Genomic DNA, 20744 nt, shown 5'->3' with positions numbered 1-20744 from the left:
GTCCTCGTTCTGTTATCCATTTTATCTTATTTAATTTAGGCAAAGAGAATCGATGAAAAATCTTATCCTAGAGGAGGGCACAAAGGCGATGACCGAGGCCGATGGGTCGATATAAAGCGTAGCAACAGCATTAACAAGAGGAGGTTGTCACGTACATCTCGTCTCCGACTCCAGTGCTAGCCGACCTGGTCTACTCGCCGCGCGCAGCCGCCATGGATCCAACTCGAGATTTCATCAAGGGAGTGAAGCGCCTCGTCATAAAGGTGCTTCTCTTTCCTGCTTCTGTATCTCCTTCGATCTCTTCTTCCTCCTTCCTTGCGCGTCGCGGTCTGGAGCTCTTACGTTCCTGGGTTTAGCAAAACCCTAGCTCGGAATGGGTTCTTTAGTGTTGTGTGAATTGGTCCTATTTATCTCAGTATGACAGCAAATGGGGAATCGTTTTTGCCTAAAACAATCTGGTGCATATGGGGATAGAATCTACTGGTGGATCTCGGTCTTCGATTTGATAGATCCCATTTTCGGAGCTTCTGCTCTTGGGTGTAGTCAATCTCTAGTCGGTTGTCTAAATCGGTTCTTGATGTGTTCTCTGATCATTTTTATCTCAATGGAACAGTAAATGGGGTATCGGTTTTGCCTCTGAAGTGGTACGTGGGGATGAGTGGTTCATTTGATAGATCCCCTCTTCATCCTTCTCCGGTCTGGGGGCTCTTCCATTCTTGGGTTTGGTAAAACCGTATTCCGGTCTCGAAATCGGTTCTTATATGTGATTTGATTCTTTCTTCTCAAGAAAATGGCAGACAGAATATCACTTTTGTTTATTAAGTACGGCATATATAGGGATTGAATATATTTAACATTATCTTGGTGTTTGATCCGGTAGGTCCCCTCACTAGGGTCTAGTAAAACTCTTGTCTAATCTTGAAATGGATTCTTTACTTGTGATTTGATTTTTCTCATGATAAAATGATAATTTATAATTGTTTTTTGTTTTGACATGTGATGTACGTGGGGATAGAATCTATTGGGTGCACTTTGGTCTTTAATTTCGTAGATCCCCTTCTTGTCCTTGCGTGCTTTGATCCTTTTCCCAAAAGCTTGAATCATTTGTCTCCAAAATGTGGTGTATATGGTGATAGAATCTAGTAATATTTTGATTTGTCAATTTTGTGGGAATTAACTGGTGTTGCCCTTTTGTTTCTAAAAGCGATCACGTCTAAATCATCTTAAGAAAAGGCTCAAGATTTTTGTTTATACTCTCTCTATGTTACTTGTTCTTGTAGGGGGAAGGTTCCAATATGGTGCCTGCAAAATGGCATATTCTTTATTTTCTTCTTTGGATAACTATGATTTTCAATCATCCAGAAAAGTGTGCTGATATCTGCTACACTTAAAGAAAGCTGATAATTATAAAAAAAATAGCACTATAAAAGAGAGAAAAATTGAATTACTCAACGCATACAGATCGTAATATATAAATTTACGCCAACAACAAACCAATGAGCAAGCAACTCCAAACTGAATTCCATTTTTTGACATAATATTACACTGATATAGTCTTTTACAAGACCTGGGAAAGGTGTAGTATCTTGAACAGACTGATATCCCCTTCTTGTACTTCTGTCCTATATGTAATTATGAAGGCTGACCAAGCTATTCAGAGTGTAACATGCATGAAAAGTATGACATATAAGGTATCTTAAACAATCCGACAGTAGCCTTCTTCTATTTCTCTCCATCCATATGTGTTGTATGAAGGCTGACCAAACTATTCAGATGATGACATGCGTAAAAGATGTCATATATGGAAGCTTTAGTCCAACAAAACTCTGAATACAAATGTCAAATATTTCATCAAATGCCACGAGTCTGAGGACATAGCTCCAAATATCTTTAGAGTAGCTGCCTGGAAAAGTTGGATGCGTGCTTACTTTCTTTTAATATATATGTTAGGTGGGGACTGCAGTTGTCACAAGGACAGAAGGGAGATTGGCTCTTGGAAGACTGGGGGCCCTTTGTGAGCAGGTGTTGATATACTGAAACTTTTTTGTTTTCATTTACAAGAGTGCTTCATCAATCGTATTACATTATATTTGCATATAAGAATTTAAACATTATGCCTTCTTACCAATTGAAACGAGATATGTGCAGATTAAAGAACTTAATTCTAGTGGTTTTGAAGTAATCATGGTCACTTCAGGTGCAGTTGGTGTTGGCCGGCAAAGGCTTAGATACAGGAAACTGGTCAATAGCAGGTACAAGATTATTCTGGTTTTCATCAAAATGATCTTATTTAGAGAAGTGATGCGTCAACATATAAATCCTGGTTATTATTATCCCAATCATATTAACTCCATTTTTGCAGCTTTGCTGATCTCCAGAAACCACAAGTAGAGCTAGATGGGAAAGCCTGTGCTTCTGTTGGTCAAAGTGGCCTAATGGCTTTATATGATACCTTATTTAGTCAGGCATGGTTTCTGGCTTGTTTCTTGCTGCACATACTTCTAGTTGATTCATTAGACAGTAAAACCTGTATTATTTTATCACAGTAATATAATTTGTAATGCAGCTGGATGTGACATCATCTCAGCTTCTTGTCACTGATAGTGATTTTAAAGACCCAGATTTCCGGATGCAACTCTCTCAGACAGTGAATACATTGTTAGCTTTAAGAGTTATCCCTGTTTTCAATGAAAATGATGCAATAAGTACGAGGAAAGCTCCGTATGAGGTATGTCAAATGTGATAATTATTATTAGCTAAACATGTCATTTTGTAATTGGATCTATCTTGTTTGGTGGCTGCCACTACGAGAAGTTGCCATTCTCTATCAGGTTCTGCTGCCTGATGCCATGCCATACTTAAACTTGAAGATAATTGTTGGTACCTTATCATCTTTTGACTTCTATTGTAGTTGTAACAAGCATGGTGTAGTATCTCAGATACTAGACCTATACCAGTTACTAGTTGGATTGGTATGGGTCTAGTTCATATTGGTGTATTGACATGCAGTACGTTGTATGTTGTCATGGTAATGATGAAGAGATGGAGGCAGGGAGGAAGAGGAGAAGAAGAAAAGGAGAGGAAGAGGAGAAGGATAAGAAAGTGAAGACAAAGGAGGAGGAGGAAGAGGAGGAGGATCTGGGTCAGTGACGATTGGCGACGATGAGCATCACAAGGGGTCACAAAGGATAGATGATCCAAATCGAACTTCTCTGAAACCCCAACATTTTGTCCCATGAAGTTTGACTACATAACTGTTTTAAGTATTTATGGAATTTTAGCATACCAACATAATATTAAATCTTTTGCTATTTCCTATTAGGATAAGGAGAAATTAGATTTTAGTTATTTTCAATGAGAAATTAAACTTTTTTAGGTTTTGATTTAGATATTAGCAACAGCTCGAACAGAGCAGCCAATTTCTTCAATTTTTGCTTCTAATAACGACTTCATAAACTTCTTGAAATTTATAATGTTTACTTAGGAGTATCTGATGCCAGAAGGCCCAGAACCATTTTCTTTTATATAATTTTTTTACAAATTTCTATATCATAATTTATGTAGAAAATGACATGCAATTCATCACAACAAATTGGGTTTTAATGTACAGGGGAAATTAGATTTTTGTTATTTGCAATGACAAATTTTTTAGGTTTGATGTGTATATATTAACAACAGCTGGAACAAATACCAGCCAAGTTCTTCAACTTTTGCTTCTTCTACCAATGACTTCTTAAGCTTCTTGAATTTAGAATGTTTACTTTAGAGTATGTGATGCCAGACATTTCATTTTATTTAATTTACAAACTTCTATATCATATTTTGTGTGTAAAATGACATGTGATTCATCACAAACAAATTGGGTTTTATGTCTATAAAACATCTCTTCTTGGCTTTTGCTATTGATTATCATATTATTGAAAGTTTGATGTATGCCATTTATATATTTGCCACTTTGTCTATGATCCTTTTGTAGCTAAATTTTTTCACTGAACCAAATATAACAGGATTTTTCTACTGTTTAAAAATCTCAAAATTAACTTGTTATATTGTTGTGAGCCTAATTATTATAAATTGACGATCTGTTTAGTTCTTCTTGTTTTGTTCAGACCATGTCATTCATTATTTGGCTCTTATCCTAATAGTTAATAATATTTGCAGGACTCTTTTGGCATCTTTTGGGACAATGACAGTCTAGCAGCTTTGTTGGCTTTGGAATTAAAAGCTGATCTTCTTGTTCTGCTAAGTGATGTTGAAGGTCTATATAGTGGTCCCCCTGGAGAACCACATTCAAAATTAATACATACATATGTGAAAGAGAGGCATCAGAGCGAGATAACTTTTGGAGACAAGTCCAGGGTAGGAAGAGGAGGTATGACTGCTAAAGTGAAGGCTGCAGTCTATGCTGCTTATGCAGGCATCCCTGTTGTGATCACCAGGTATTCATCGTCTTGCTGCCTTCTTTTTCTAATGTCAAGCCCTGAATAATCAATGCTGCAACAATGTGCAGTTTCTTTTTGAACTTTTGTTATTATCTGCAACTGAGTTGTCTGATTACACATCAGTCCTCTAAAGTTTGGTACAGGAAGACAATTTATTTGGGTTTCACATGTTTGTTTCTTATCTGTTGCAATTAATTCTAAAGCATCCTTGCATGTCAGCCATCCTTGTATGACTTGAATAGAGTTTAAAAGAGCTGCTCCATGATCCTGTTCACATGGCCAATCTGATTTTCATAAGAACTTTATCAGGATTTGGTGTTGTGGAGTCCAATGGATGTGGATGAAGGCCTAGGTTTCAATAGCTTCTGTGGCATGCCTTGACCTTCTATGGTTATTTATGATGCTTTTAGCAAGTTCATGAAATCTTATGCACCATATATTTTAGTTTATAGGTGGAACTATCTTCATGCTTCTTCCAGTGGAGTTTGCTGACATGCAGATACTTGTCTAAAGTCCTTGCTGAGGAGGATGAGTCCACTGGTACTTCTCAATTGCTCAAACCCTTGATGTCCTAATACTTAAAAGGGTCTTAACTGGTGTGGGCTTTAAATCAAAACTTGAGACTTTAGACTAGGTGAGTCAGTTAAAAACTGCACCTATTTGATCTTGAAAACTCAGGGGGCAAGATAAAAAAGGTTCTGATCCTGTAACAGAACTTATAAGGCAGAACCCTGGTAGCAAGTGAAGGTGGAAGCATTGCCTGCCATTATGCAGGCAGTTGAACATTGTTGTTTTGTTGATTCATGTGACTGTTTAAGAGATTCAATCTTTACAAGAAGTTGATTCTTCTTTTTATCCAACTAGCTTCATCCAAAAGTTTGGTGACATACATATATATATTTATATATATTAAATTCTGATACTCTTTTTTTTGTCTTTGAAGTGGTTTCACTACTGATAGCATTACAAAGGTACTTAAAGGTGAGAGAGTTGGTACCCTCTTTCATCAGGATGCAAGTAAGTGGATGCTGCTTGGAGAAGATGGTGCACACAACATGGCAGTTTCAGCAAGGGAATGTTCCAGGCGACTTCAGGTAATGTACATGATAGGGATACCGTAGAAAGAATACATGAATTGCTGGTCCTTTTTTGTACCATTTTAATAAATTTCAACTCATTCCTATTTGGGTTTATCACCAGACTGTCTCATCAGAGGCCCGCAAGAAGATTTTGTTGGACATTGCCGATGCTTTAGAGGCAAATGAGGAATTAATTAGAACTGAAAATGAGGCTGATGTTGCAGCTGCGCAACAGGCTGAATATGAAAAATCATTGATTTCTAGATTGACTCTGAAGCCAGGCAAGGCAAGGAATTACAAGTTTATGTTATTTTCCTTGTTGCAAGATTATATTTATGAATTATAGCCTTACATTGATTTCTAGCTCGAGGTACTATTTGTTTTGTATTCAAATTCTTATTATGTACTATGAAATGTAGTAGCATTATGTTATATTAATGTTTTCCTTGTGGTCACTCATCTTATTTGCATTAGACATATTCACTTTTTGACAGATATCTAGCCTTGCAAATTCCATTCGTATACTTGCAGATATGGAAGATCCAATATATCGTGTCTTGAAAAGAACAGAGGTAAGTACTTGCAGATATCATGTATCCTGCATGTTTATGATGGTAGTTAGAATTTGGTGCAAATGCAATGCCTGCAAGTAAAATTATTCATCGTGGTGGTAAATTGTTTCAGAATTCTGAAAATCTGATGTATACTATTTATTCAGCTTGCAGAAGGAATAATCTTGGAAAAGACATCTTGCCCCTTGGGCGTTCTCCTCATTGTGTTTGAGTCCAGGCCTGATGCCTTAGTTCAGGTAAACCATAACACTTAAAGATATAGCCCTTTTCTCTTGTGGCTTATGAGCAAGTTAGGCCACTGGCCACTGGATTTTTGACACCATGATGTTTACCTACTTTATGCTTCACAAATTAGCTTTTGTCAATCAGCAACACACATTTGTGCAGCTTATTTTAGTAACGAAAACATAACACCTTTCTGATAATCAACCATTATGTATATGGTGTAATTTTCTGAGGCTACAATGATATGGCATCTTTTATCTCCATGGTAATATGCCTCATCTCATTCGTTAAAGCTTCAATTAAATAATCAATTCTGGACACTTCAGTCTAAGAAATATGAAGAAATAGCATATTATTAGAGATAATTCTTGGGGAAAGTTTGGTTCTCAGCTTTTCAATAATTAAAAAACTATAATTAAGCAAGTGCTATTAAAGTAGCAAAAGGTTATATTGTGGCTTTTATTATGACATTATGCCTTTTCCATACTCTTCGTCTTATGTGATAGCTGTTCTCTGGACAAATATTTGAGGTGATTCTTTATGAGAATCTGTTGACAATGTAGAGTAAGGATTTGGTTATCATATGGCTTGTTTTCAAGTGTTGTTGGGTTGCAAAAAACACTATGGAATCATTGGTGCAGGTGATCTAGAAGTAGAAAATGGCATGTTTGATCTTTGCAAATGTAATGATTATACATCCAACTGATTGAATGCTCATAACAATGTAGATTATAACTAATAGACCTTTATTTGTGTAGAATAATAGCTACTTATTTGAAAATTGTCTCTGAATTGATCCGAGATTTTGGATTTTCATTGTCAAGATTTCTCTCCCCCTCTTAGTCTCTAGCCAAGTTCTTGAGCTTATCTCTGCTAAGGTCATGGATAGACAGAAGTATCAGCTTTAGTTGCTTGTTTGGTAGTTCTTTAACCTCTGGTTACTCAGGTATCTACAGACTAATTGTTTCTTTCCTGTTCATGACTAAACAAACTGAATATTTCAGAAACAGTTATCTTGAGGCATGTATTTATATGAAAATAATGATATTTATTGCATTTTGGTCTTATTTGAATGTGCACATTGAGCTTTTTCTATGACATGTTACATCAAGTTAATTTATACATGTTATATGTTTATTCTGCTTTGTGTTTATATTCTGAACTTTTCTTATGGCATGTCAGTCAAGTTAATATATAGACATTATGAATGATTGATTGGCTTGGGTAAGCTTTTAATGCCACTTTGTTTATATTCTGAGCCTATCTTCTGATCTTGTTTAGCTTGCTTGTTGTATGGTTTGTCATGCCTCTCAGTCATTTATTATTTGTTTAATTCTTGTTATTGTTTTCATATTTATTCAATCAGTGATAATAGCAAGGGACATATTTACTTGCTAAAAAAGTTCCAATTTTCCAAAAAGAATTTCAAGAATACAAAAAAAAAAAACATTTTCTTTGATTAAAGATGGAAACCAATTTTCCTGGAAAACTGGTTTTTCAGTTTTCTGACTCTGTATAGACCTCAGAAAATTAGAAGTTTCTGAACTCTATAAGACTCTTCTGTACTAAATTAATTGGATCATTGTTGCTGCCACATTAGACACCATTCCCATCAAGCCATCATTGGCAGTTTGTCACTATCATCGTTAGCACCATTACCCCAATGCTGTCACCTCCACTATCATTGCTATCATCACATTTACTTCTGTGGCCACCATCACTATGGCACACACTGCCATTGTCCCTGCTGCCACAATCATTGTTATGCATGGTATAACTCACCGTTCTATCACCACCATTGCAATTGCCACCAACATTACTACTATCGTCACCACCATCACCATTGCTACCATTGCCATTGTTATTGTCATTTACATTAATATAGCACCACTACCCACCACCACCACTCCAACCATTTCAGCATCACTACTAGAAATTAAAAGATGAAAAGAGGGAAAAAGATGAGAGAAAATTTTGAAATCTGACTAGGTAAGTGTGAATCCTTTATTTTTATAGATTAATTGGAAAATAGGGATGAAAAATGGAGATGATACCTGGATACTTGTTTTTGAATGTTGGCATGCCCTTAAGTCTTCTTTTTTCTTTATTATGTCTGGTTACAATCAAGCAACAAAATTGGCATGGATAGGAGCAAAAGAGCTTTATGTTATGATTAAGACAAATATCTTAATGAAAGTAACATAATAGATAACTTCAAAGATAAGAGGGAGATGTATATTTCTTAGTATCCCTTTGTTTTCAGTCACCATCATTTTTCCTTTATTACAGCTTCATTGACCACCCATTCAAACTTTGAAAATTTAATAGTTTGCCTCTTCAATCCCCTGATATTCATACCAAACATTTAAAATATACAATAAGGATCATGGTTGGGATTTTTTTAGCTAAAATATGTGTTTGTATACCTTCACCAAACAATAAATGGTTTGGGGATGATTGAAAACGTGAGGATTAAAAAGGCCAACATTTTCTTTTTTTATGTTCTCTAATTTGGTGGCAGTGACACTTTGATGAAGAAAGAGGTAGTTGAGAATTTAAACATTTCATTCTCTTTATGGAGTATCTTCAGAATGTTTTTTTCTTCTATAGTTGCACTAAGGTTTCTAGGAATAATGTACAGATAAGAAAGCTTGAACGACTACCTTGCAAATTCAGATTTTAAGGAATAGAAAATAATAATAATAGTACGCGTGCTGACATTTATGTATGGATGTACCTAAGTATGCAAATCTTTATAACTTTTCTTCATAAAAGGTAAGTTGTGAAGCGGTAAACTGTCTACCACCTCAGCCATAAGCCAGCCACTACGAAGATGCCATCTCAGCATGCCTCGTGGATCCACACAGACAATGTTCAGCTATGCGTACCAGAATAGTTTGCTCCTGTCCCCATTAACCACATCACAGCGTTCTCGCTTGGATTCTGCACACAAAATATTGGGCTTGTCATTTTACTGAACATCTACATTCTTTTGCTAGGGATTTTGTTTGAAAAGATTTGTTACTAAAAAGTTGGGAACTTTTGTCCTTCAATCGTGATACACTTAACCAATATGTATATAAGTATGGTTGTATTTCCTGTTTATGTGTTTAGTGTACTCTTATATTTCAGGACATTCAAGCTTTCAAAGTGCTTCATTATATCATGCATTTTACTTGAAATTAGTACTATTTGTGATATAAAAACATGTTTTATGTCCCTTCTTTTTATGATGGTGATTCTTCTTTTGTAGATTGCTTCTTTAGCTATTCGAAGTGGGAATGGCCTTCTTCTGAAAGGGGGCAAAGAAGCCATGAGATCTAATGCAATCTTGCATAAGGTTTGTTTCTTTATGCAAATTCTGCTTCAAGAATGTGCATCCTACAAACAGTTGTTTCATCTATATATATACACACAAATTTGATGTTAAATAGTTCTTTTCCATTAGGTACAAAATCACTTTTCGAAGCTTTCATATTTTGTTAGGTCATTACGGGAGCAATTCCAGATTTTATAGGCCAAAAGCTTATTGGGCTTGTTACATCTAGAGATGAGATTCCAGATTTGCTAAAGGTGAGCTTGCATTAGAGTAATAATCTTCCGATTTTTAACTTTCTTGAGGATACATTACTCATGAGATCCATAATTGTCACTCCTTATGACAACCTTTCCAGCTTGATGATGTAATTGATCTTGTTATCCCAAGAGGTAGTAATAAACTCGTTGATCAAATCAAGGAATCCACCAAGATTCCAGTTCTAGGTCATGCAGGTATTGCAAACAATAGTGCTATATTTACTTGTTGATTATTTTCTTTTAAAATTCTGGTCCTATTTATGATGCATTATTCTCTACATCTGTCATGGTAGAGACTTATGAGGTCTCAATGTTTACGAAGTCCTATTTATGAGGTCTCAATGTTTACCTTCCAGACGGCATCTGTCATGTATATGTTGACAAATCTGCTGACATGGAAATGGCAAAGCATATCGTGTTAGATGCCAAGATTGACTATCCAGCAGCTTGTAATGCTATGGTATTTCTTCATCTTATTGAAATCAATTCTATTATGATTATGTCATTGGTTTTGTATCTATCATAAGTATTGAAACATTTGAGAGTGGTTGTATCTATCGCCAGTACAGATTCTACTATGTTAGAGATTGGTTTTGTATCTATTACTGGTACAGATTCACATTTGCAACACAATATAGATCAATACTGCTTAGACCAGAGAGAGTAGGAGAGAAGCGGATAGGACACAATTTGGTATCGGTCTGCTTACATGATATGTTCACCACTCAAAGCATGTAAACAACCCGGCAAGTCCGTTGCTGTGAGCTTACCGGGTTATACAGCTCATACTAAACTGAATTGAAAATAGCCCTGTCTGCATCTTTGTTGGCTATTGAAGTGATGTTATAAACTTTGCTTGTTACTTAGTTTGTGCTTTCGCCTTTTGCCATTGAATAAAAGGAGTATCATCTTTGCCACATTGGTCCTTTTTTGGGCTCATGTCTTCAATAGTTTTGAACTAAATAAGCATTGGTACCTTTGACCCTTCTGGACTTCATTGGCTGGAGTCTAGTGCATTAGTCTGTTTTTTTGCACTTCTACCCAAGTTGTGTGTTGACGATCGAAAAAAATTCAAGTGCTTGATACTTCATCCAAGATGTTGTTCTATTAATTTTCTTAATCAAATCAAGAGAAACATCAAGAAATCACTATTGACTCTGCTGTTTTTCTACTACTGAAAAATTATCCTCTAGGGATTCCTATGCAATTCCATTTTCCTTCAAATTAAACATACATTATCTAGTCAAATGTATCTGTTATTAATCACTTCGTTGTCTCTAAACTATGTGATGATAATTTATTTAATTTAAAATTGATCTCTGTTTCTTGCAGGAAACACTTCTTATACACAAGGATCTCTTGAAGACTGAGGGGCTTAATGATTTAATAGTGGAGCTCAAAAGTGAAGGTCTGATCATTATCATCAAGTTACAGACTTTTCATCAGCTATAGTGTAACCATTGTGCAAATTTGGTTGATTGCAGAATTATATAGTGCAAAGCTTATTAGGAGCACTAATGCATTCAAGTAAAGAAAAAGTTCACGTCTCATTATTATTTTTTGTTAAACTTTGCTATAACAACGTATAAAATTTCTTGTTGCTGCATGCAGTTTGCATTATAAGCATTTTGTTGATGAAAAAGAGTCATGAATATGTGCATTGCAGAAACCCAAACAACTCTGTTGCAATGGTAAATATTCATAAGCTGTGTAGCCTGAGAACAAGCACGTGAAAGTTCAATTGAGTTGTTGAAAGGACAGTTGTTCCTGCAGAACATGAGCAAGAAATCAACATTGTATTCCTCATGTTTTATGCTTTTTCCAGGGTTATTTTCTGATGATTCCATTTCTTTTAGGTTCTACTAGATTCTATCTGAGTCCTTGCTATGTGCTTATGTGATGCAAGAGCTACTTTATTTTATTTTAATCCACATAATATTTTATAGGGATTTTTTGTATAATATCACAACATAATCCTTTAAACTTCCAAAATTATCAAAGAAGAAGAAACAATAAATCAAAATGTAAAAAGTATGTAATTGAAGATCCTATTCAAGAAAGTTTATTTTAGTTGAGATTCATGTAAATAAGGAATATTATTCTTAAACAAATTTTGAAGTAGATGTACTTTTGAAATAAAGGTTGGGTGTGAGATTGGCCTTGACTCCAGAACATAGAATTTTCTAAAATGTTCTGAAGCTTTTCTTTTTCTTCTTGCACTAGAGGATTCTATTAAAAGTGGAGGGTGGTAAGTATTAAATGATTATTTTGTTGAAGTTTAGATGATTAAAAAGAATGTTCTTTCTCAATAGGGTAATTTCGACATTCACATGTGAGATGTAAATCTAAATTCTTCCTTCTATGATTGAATAAGTCTGTTTGGTGTTTATATGTTTCTTTAATTGCTCTTTAGGTCAGCTTTTTATTTTTCTTTTCATACTAGTCCCAGTCGAGTCATATCTTTCTAACACAATCAAATTTAAGTACTTTTTTTATTCCCAAGGCAGATAAATGTTTTAATCTTCTTTGGCTTCTGTTCTATGTCTCTGTCTTGCATCTCTAGTTCTTTGTATTAGAAAATATGACATGGTTAATTGTGGCATACTATTCTTTCTTTCCGTGGATTCCATTTTCCAGGTAGAACTATTTTAATGCTAGTACACGTCCCTGTTCCTCTCAGCATGTACCATGTCTGGTTTTCTGGTTTGCTGCTGCTAGGCAAAAACTTCATTTGAGGATGCATAAGATTTTGAGCTTCTTAGGGATGTAAGAATCATGATGGTGATTTTGATTGGAGAGAAGATTAATGTGGTTTAGCACAAGAATGATATATCGAGTGGTCTTAAGCTACTTCTCTAAAGGTGGACATGATTAGGATTATCAAGTCATGGCCAAGTGGTATTACACTATTACAATTGATTGAGCATTGAAAGTCTTATTATGATAGAGAGCAGTTTAGGATAGGAAATACCAAGGTATACAGTTTCGAATAATATACGTACCGGTCTGACAGTATACCGGTATGCGGACCGCCTGCTACCGAGCGGAACGTTTAACATCGCCCCGTATCGGATGACACATGGTTATATTGGGCAGTAACGGTTGAAATTTCGACCGTTACCGGCCAGCACAACTTGGTAACGGTCGATTTCGACTGTTACCGCTCAGTAACAGTGCTCCAACGGTCAGCCCTTTCTCATAGGTTTTAAAACTCTTCTTCTCCCCTATTTCACTCCATTTCATTCTTATTCTTTCTTAAACTATCTCAAACTCTTTTTTTTTCTCATATTTGCGCTCTCCTAAACTCTACAAAATAATGATTTGTGAATTGAATCGAGGCTAATTTGGGAAGATTACGAGGAAGAATTTTCTAATCAAGAAGTATGTTTTCTCTTTCTTTAATTAGAGGTATGTATTTTTTTTTCCAGGTATTTTCGGATGATTTTACACCTAAATTAGGTGTACCGTTCGGTACACCCTGGTGTACCGCTTGGTACATGATACCATACCATATTGAGCCAAGCTTGAAACAGCGATATGGTACGGTATTTCAATTCTTGAAAAATACTATAAATAGACTATAAGACTTGCCATTAAGTCCATCCAATCTTTCCTTAGTGTGGGTGTTTGAAGGTGCTGTGAATCAATATTTACTATCATGTAATGTACAATCAAGGTTGGGCATCCGTAGCCTTGAAATTTTTTTGTCAGTTTTATTGAATGCATGATGTGTGTTCTTATAATCTGGGAGGTAGGCTAAGTTTTATGGTGTACAAAGAATTATTGCAGCAGAAGATTTGGCCAGTCGGCAAAAGGCTGGCAGGTCAACATTGATGATTGTTAACCAGGTTCATTTGTTTGCAGTAGTCTTGTGATTCAACAAGGTTGATTTCCATCTTATAAATGATTTCCAGATATAATATGATTACTTCCCACTGACAGTTAATTTCCTCAGCTGTATAGGTTTACAATAGAAGCTACAGCTTAAGATATTGTGTTGCAGGTAGGGCTAGTCACAATGGTTCACATGGCATGACAAAAGACACTGGTGAAATGAAGTCTTTGTGTTTTTTGATTACTCGACATTGAAAATATAGGCTTGCATTTGTACATTTGATGATTGACTCCTCGATTCTTGGTCTTAAGCATTTTAAGCTATATGGCAAGGCTCATATATATAAAGTTTTTTAAGATCGCAGATTACTTGGATCATTACTTTTTTGGTGGTCCTAATGTCATTCTAAGTTATAAGGATCATTGTTAAATTCTCATTAGTGTGCTTTGGTTAGTGCTAATTTAGTGGAACATTGGTGCAATTAATGTGTAAAAAACCTATAAAATGAATCTTCACAAAATTAAGCATCTCATTTGTCCTGTTGAAGTTCTTTCTATTTTCTATACATTAATGGTTGTTTTAAAATGCCAACAGAATTTTATTTCCATTTTCAATCACAGGAGTTGCCTTATTTGGTGGACCTAGAGCAAGTCTTGAGTTTGACATTCCTGAAGCACCGTTGCTTCATCATGAATACAACTCAATGGCTTGTACAGTTGAAGTTGTTGATGATATACATGCTGCTATTGACCACATACATCATCATGGAAGGTATATTTTAGTTTCTACTGACCTTGAATTTTCCAATTTAAGTTTTATTGGCTGGCACCTATCATCATGGCTGCTATTTTTAGTTTCTCTGTTATCAATGAGAAAGAATGCCATCGTTGAGAAAGAATGGTTAAAATTAACTTTATTAAAAGTGAATGTTTGCTTTCGTTTTTCAGTGCGCATACTGACTGCATTATTGCCAAGGATCTTGAAGCTGCAGAGATCTTCCTCCATCAAGTTGACAGGTATCTGTCTGCTGTTTTAAATGGTGCAATATGTACAAGGCAGGCTGCCTCTTTGTTCTTGTTTGTTGTGTTGTGTGCATCATGCATTTTTTTGTTTCTGTAATTAGTATTATTTATTATAATATTCTTGCAGCTATTTTACAAAGTTGCACTTAGTTAATAGGAACAAAATTTTCTATTACTGCAAACTTTGATCGCTCTCTTGGTTCTTTTGATTTGTCGTCAAGGATCACATTTAAAAGTAAAGCAACTTTAAAATGAGACATTAATTTGTTAGAATAAGCTTCAAGATTTAAGTTTTATGTTAAGGTCAGATTAAGGTGATGAAAGATAACATCTTACATTAGTTTCAAAATGTTACTATAATGGTTTTTTGATTTTACATTAGTTCTCCACTTTCTGCTGATTTTGATTAGTACTTGCATGATAAAATTCAAATAACATGATAAAATTGCAATAAAAATTATTATTCAACATCATGCAAATATAAGGAAAATCAAATAATAATAATTCAATAACCTAAAATAATTCACTTTAACATCAAGAATGTATTTTTTTTCTTTGTATTTTTTTTCTTTTATATATAATTCAAAACTTTTAAATCAATAAAGATCATGAATCATGACATTGAAATCTGAAAATAATCTGACTACAGATCTGAAAATATCTATGGAGTGGATATTTGAATTACATAGGAGCACATGATGATGCTGAAATTTGATGTTTCCTTGTCAAATAACGGGAAGTAGGTCTGGGCCTTTCTTGTGAATTACTGAGATGTGACAAAGTCATAATAATCGTCATTGAATAGTTAAGCAAAGAAAGAAACAATTGTTTGTATAGCCAGTTTATATGGATTTTAACTGTTCTATTGCAATTCTAAACTTGTTGCCAACTGACCATGTTTCATAGTTCATACTTCATAGTTCATATCATGGTGTATGCAATTTCGAATGATACCGCCCGGTATGAACGGTATGTACCGGTCCGACGGCATACTGGTACGCGGACTGCTCGCTATCGGATGGACCGTGCTATAGTGCTACAGTAATACACTGTAGCTATGCTACAGTGCTACAGTAAGAGAAAATTGCTCGGTAAGCCTTGGTGTACCGCTCGATACATCGGTACCATACCGTACTGAGCCAACCTCGAAACACCGGTATGGTACGGTATTGCATACCTTAGTTCATACTACTTCCAAGCTTGATGAAAGACTCATTTGAAGTTTGTAATTTTGTATGATCCATTTTTGGATCACTTTACTGGACTTGGTGTTTATTGCTGGCACAGGCCTGAGGCTTAGGCAAGTTTTCATATAGCATGGATAAAGCAAATTGCCTAAGCCTCGGGGAATCAAGGTATACAGTTTCGAATAATAACGTCCGGTACATACCGGTTCGACAGTAAACTGGTATGCGGACTGCTCGCTACCAAGCGGTATTTTTTATTTATAAATAAATAATAAATAAATTATATATATATAAAGGTGACCTCGCACATTTTTTAAAAACTTTTATATATAAATATATATATAAACAAATAGATATATAAATAAAAGATTATATATATATATATATATATATATATAGAGGCGACGTCCAAATTTTTTTTTTTACTTATATATATATATGTATGTATATATATATGTATGTATATATGTATGTATATATATATATATATATGTATGTATATATGTATATATATACATGTATATATATATATATTTATATATATACCGAGCGGTATACAGTACCATACCGTACTGAAAGAATATCGAAACTTCGGTACGGTACAATATTTCAATCCTTGTGGGGAATATCTATGCATATTGAGGGTCAAATAATCAACCCCTTGATTTGTGTTGAACGCACCTTCTAGTTGAAATAAAGTCGGTTAGTTGCTCTACAAGATAATGTTTCTCTAACTAACTTGTTTATAAGGTTGCATGTTTGCTATTTTAGCTAGATTAAGTCAATAAATTTTTTGTTGGTTCTGTTGAATTATATATCAAAATCTCATGTGTAAGTTTGCTTGTTCAGATAACTATGTACCAAAACAGTAATGTTTTGTTGTGTACTGCAGTTGTTCTGTACTTTCCTATAGTCATCTTTCTTAGATAGCTCAATTATATGTGTACATTGAATATCGGAAGACAAGAGCTTGATGTTTTTTTCCTTATTTAGTGCTGCAGTGTTTTACAATGCAAGCACACGCTTTTGTGATGGAGCCCGTTTTGGACTTGGTGCAGAGGTAATTCTTCTAAAATTATTTTTCTTTTGATATATTATTATTGTCAAATTTTTTTGGCATAATTTGTTTATGGCTTGAGAAGGTGGGTATAAGTACAAGTAGGATTCATGCTCGGGGACCTGTTGGTGTCGAAGGATTACTAACCACCCGATGGTAAGTTTCACATTAAATTACTTTGCCTAGTCCTGCTAATGATTATTTCCCTGTTTATTGGTTTTTTAGTTTCTTGAAACACTTGAAAATTTGGTGTTTATCAAGCTATCATTACACTATTGATCACAAACAGCAAGTTTTTATGCAAAAGTAAACTGAATGTTTTTTGCAGGAACAAACTTTACATGGTTATATACTTAAAAGTAGCCAGGATCCCTTTCATGATAATAATTATTACAGTATGAAAGTAATGGTAACTCCAGAAAAAATATAATGATGATTATATATGCATGTACTTTATTATCATCATCATCATCATCATCTTTGATATGTTCGGTATTCATGAATAGTTTTATACAGTTAGAAAGGTGATGCAACAGTTCTAAGGATTCAAAGTTCGAAATGAGCCTGAATAGACCAAATATCAACTTTTGATATTTCCAAAAATGAAGAAAATCAATGCAAAGCAAAGCCAAGACTTGACCGAACGGTATTCACACCTTGCTTTCAATATCACAAAGATTTCCTAAAGCTAGCAAAAACATACCCATTGATCACAAAGCATCATTTATTTCTCATTGATGTGCAAGAATGCAATATTCATATATTGTGCTATTACTTCTATAACTTATCGTTCACTAGAGCACTGCACTTTCATTCATTTGATTGTGAAGCTTTGCCTATCATGACTCCTTGCATGTAATACCTGTATAAATTGTTTCTGTTCATCAAGTATATGAAATCCTTGTGTATTGTGTGATTTTTTTTTGTGTGTTTCATCTAGGATTTTGAAAGGTAATGGACAAATTGTCGATGGTGATAAAGGGGTAGTGTACACCCACCGGAATCTTCCAGTGTAGTAAGTTTCAGAATTTAGCGCTGATCTTCTCTTCTTATCTGTGTAAAGTGTAATATGTTGATTGTTGTGATTTAACTATTTCTACGTAAGATTTTATTGACTTTACACCACATCTGAACTTAGAAGCTGGAGAAAGTGAAGATGAATACCGTAAGACACTAGGAGTGAGCTTAGGGCAAGGGTAAGAGAAGTGTATGAGTTTGATTGCTGTACGGGTTTGGTCCTGCCGATCTGTCAATTCGAGTGGTCCGGCCAGCTAATATAACTTGTTTGGTTGTGTTGCTTTTTTGAATCCATTCGAACTATTCATCTAATTCCCACTATGGTCAATTCTGTCTCTTTCTGTATTAATAATCTATAACATGATAATGGTGAAATTATCCCGACTCTCATTATCTACCAGTGCACTTTCATCAGTTACCTTTTAAGACTCCTTCAGTTCAGTACCATTGAGTCAACCATCAAAGTTTTCTGGAGATAAAACTATAGGAAGTCCATTAGTTGCATTTTTTACCAGGTTGGCATTTTATAGTGGAGCTTATAAATTTGATCAAATTCTGCCTACCTTCCATATAAAAGGTCAAATTAGATGTAGAAGGCTAATTGAGCTTAAAATGAACTGCAGGCTTAATTTTTAGGTCATTTAAACTTGACTCATAGATAAACGATATCCGACCTGGCTTCCTTCTTGTTGAAGCAATGTCAGCTTCAAGCTTGAGATTTGGGACCTTGGACCTGCTCTAGGTATGGAAAATTTTCAACCCTAAATACAGTCGAAACTTTCTAGTATCCTGTAAACTGCATGAATTTTATGCACTAGAAGGGTTTTCATGAATACTTGGTTTTGGTCTTCCGGAAAAGAACTTACTAGTGTTTCTATCTATTGCGTCTTGTAGCTGTTTACAAACTTTTCCCTCTTGAATTTTCGTTACAGGCAAATGAATATATCCAGCCACGAAGTAATGAGGATTTGGTTATTAGTTGATGCAAGAGTCAGTTCTAGCTAGTACTTGCAAAGGATTTGCATTTTCTTCTTCAGTGTAGGACGTGTTGTTTTAGGTTTGTAGTAACAGTTGATCCTCGTAAGCAAGCTCGTTGCTGAATAAGGTCATTTCTCCACTGTAAGTGGTTGATGATGTATCAAATGTTGGTTGCATCGTCTATTCATTATTTTAAATACTGTCCAATCTTTGCTAGAGCGTTCAAATGATTATTTTCTTTGCTACAACTTTCAAAAGATATTTTCTGGTTGTGTAAATGTCAAGTGCCATGCATCATTTCATAATTTCTGGTTGTCCCCGTCTTACCCTGTAGTCAGCTGCTGATATGAGGTGCGTCACCTGCATATTGCCATGATTTAGATTGCGAATCATCAAATTTACAGTCTGGTGAAGCTCTAGTTTTCTTTGGGAAAAGTGCTTCAGTAGAGAGAATTATCGTCTGGTTCTTTTATCTCTCTCTCTCTCTCTCTCTCTCTCTCTCTCCTTGTTTCCTTCTTAAAAAGCTTTGCCAAGCGTCAACCCTTCCAATTATTTCCAGTATTTACCACTGTTAGTCCACAGTGCCGACAGATGTCATGTAGGGGGAGGATGGGAACGGTGTTTCCCTCTCCGACGAGTGCGGTTTTTCTTGGAATTGTTCGTTAAGAGATCATGATATTTCCTTTCCCTTTCCCTCTCCGACAAATGTCCTTCGAGGCCAAATGCGTGATATTTCCTTTCTTAGCTAACCTGATCGAAGAATCGATATTTTTCGTTTGCATCATTCTATAGAATTCGCAATTGCTCGTTCCTCGCTGCTGCTTTTCTTGTGATTTGAATTTCTTTTCCTGCATCCATCATGCCACAACAAAAGGAGACAATGGTGAACGATTATCGTGAATTTAGGGTGTAAAAGATTTTGTAGGTATTATCGATAAGCGATGATTTTGAGCACATTTCTTTTCTTTTCCCTCGCTAGGGCATAACATCCCTTCTTTTCTTTTATCTTTCTTATTCTTTCATTCAACACCCTTATCTGCTCAAAGTACCAAAATTATGTCACCTTAAATAAAATACCAAAATTATGTCACCTTAAATAAAGTACCAAAATTATGTCACCTAATCAATAAATATCCTCTAATTTCTATTAAACCTTTTAATAAGTATAATATTGATGACTCAATACCCCCTACTCCTAACAGCTTGTCTATTTCATCACTACTTGTTTATGGATAATTTATTAGGCTTTTGTTTCGTGCCTCGAGAGAAACGATTAAGTAATGCTAGGCTATATTTGGATCATTTTTTTGTATATCTCTTGATGACCATGAGAACACCTTAGTGTTTCACATAAGGAAGTTGATGAGCTGCACTTGTTCCTCCTCGGACAATATCGTTTCGACCTTAACAACTTGATCAGGACCAGTCTTGTCAAGGGGTGTTTCAATTAGCAATTCCATCGGCTCTAGATGGAGGAGCAACTTAGTGAAATCTTTGGGTCCATAAGTGGCACCTCGGGTTGGGCTTTTTTATTTTGGTATGGAGACTATCGTAAGGTAACACTAGCACGACTCCCTCAAGTTGCTTCTCAACTCTCTAATGTCGGTTTTCATTAGAAATTTCATTAATATGTGGTAGGTCGACATCACTGACCTTAGTTTATTCAGTATAGGCCATCATATGATTATGTTGTATGCTAAGGGGATATCAACCACGATGAATCTGGTCAACACCATTTTAGAAGATGGCTCATC

The 20744-nt window shown here is 35.2% G+C and overlaps 1 protein-coding gene across 3 annotated transcripts; it reads left to right on the top strand.

The window, feature by feature from the left end:
- Window positions 1-46: 46 nt before the first annotated feature.
- On the top strand, window positions 47-19238 carry LOC135680576 (delta-1-pyrroline-5-carboxylate synthase-like). 3 transcript variants are annotated; one of them, XM_065194595.1, is made up of 21 exons: window positions 47-263; window positions 1951-2022; window positions 2149-2252; window positions 2363-2465; window positions 2567-2728; window positions 4162-4439; window positions 5386-5536; window positions 5643-5807; window positions 6016-6093; window positions 6240-6329; window positions 9572-9658; window positions 9805-9891; window positions 9993-10089; window positions 10251-10354; window positions 11227-11302; window positions 14350-14500; window positions 14677-14745; window positions 16932-16998; window positions 17081-17151; window positions 17936-18010; window positions 18636-18922. In XM_065194595.1, coding segments are annotated over exons 1-21 (2139 nt in total). In that variant the 5' UTR covers window positions 47-212; the 3' UTR covers window positions 18637-18922. The 3 variants fall into 3 exon arrangements, with proteins under 3 accessions (XP_065050667.1, XP_065050666.1, XP_065050668.1); XM_065194594.1 differs by lacking the exon at window positions 18636-18922 and adding an exon at window positions 18945-19238 and having other exon boundaries at window positions 48-263; XM_065194596.1 differs by lacking the exon at window positions 18636-18922 and adding an exon at window positions 18945-19238 and having other exon boundaries at window positions 208-263; window positions 2198-2252.
- Window positions 19239-20744: the final 1506 nt, after the last annotated feature.

This window comes from Musa acuminata, chromosome BXJ1-8, assembly GCF_036884655.1.
Source record: "Musa acuminata AAA Group cultivar baxijiao chromosome BXJ1-8, Cavendish_Baxijiao_AAA, whole genome shotgun sequence".
NCBI classification, from domain to species: domain Eukaryota; kingdom Viridiplantae; phylum Streptophyta; class Magnoliopsida; order Zingiberales; family Musaceae; genus Musa; species Musa acuminata.
Note: the sequence above shows the minus strand (reverse complement) of the source record. Positions and strands in the feature narration are given on the sequence as shown.

Bases quoted from the DNA above. Each gene is read 5' to 3' on its own strand.
- LOC135680576 (XM_065194594.1), top strand. From the start codon at position 213: ATGGATCCAACTCGAGATTTCATCAAGGGAGTGAAGCGCCTCGTCATA. The intron at 10,355-11,226 runs GTATTTCTTCAT...TGTTTCTTGCAG, and splicing joins CAGCAGCTTGTAATGCTATG to GAAACACTTCTTATACACAA. The intron at 14,501-14,676 runs GTATATTTTAGT...TTCGTTTTTCAG, and splicing joins CACATACATCATCATGGAAG to TGCGCATACTGACTGCATTA.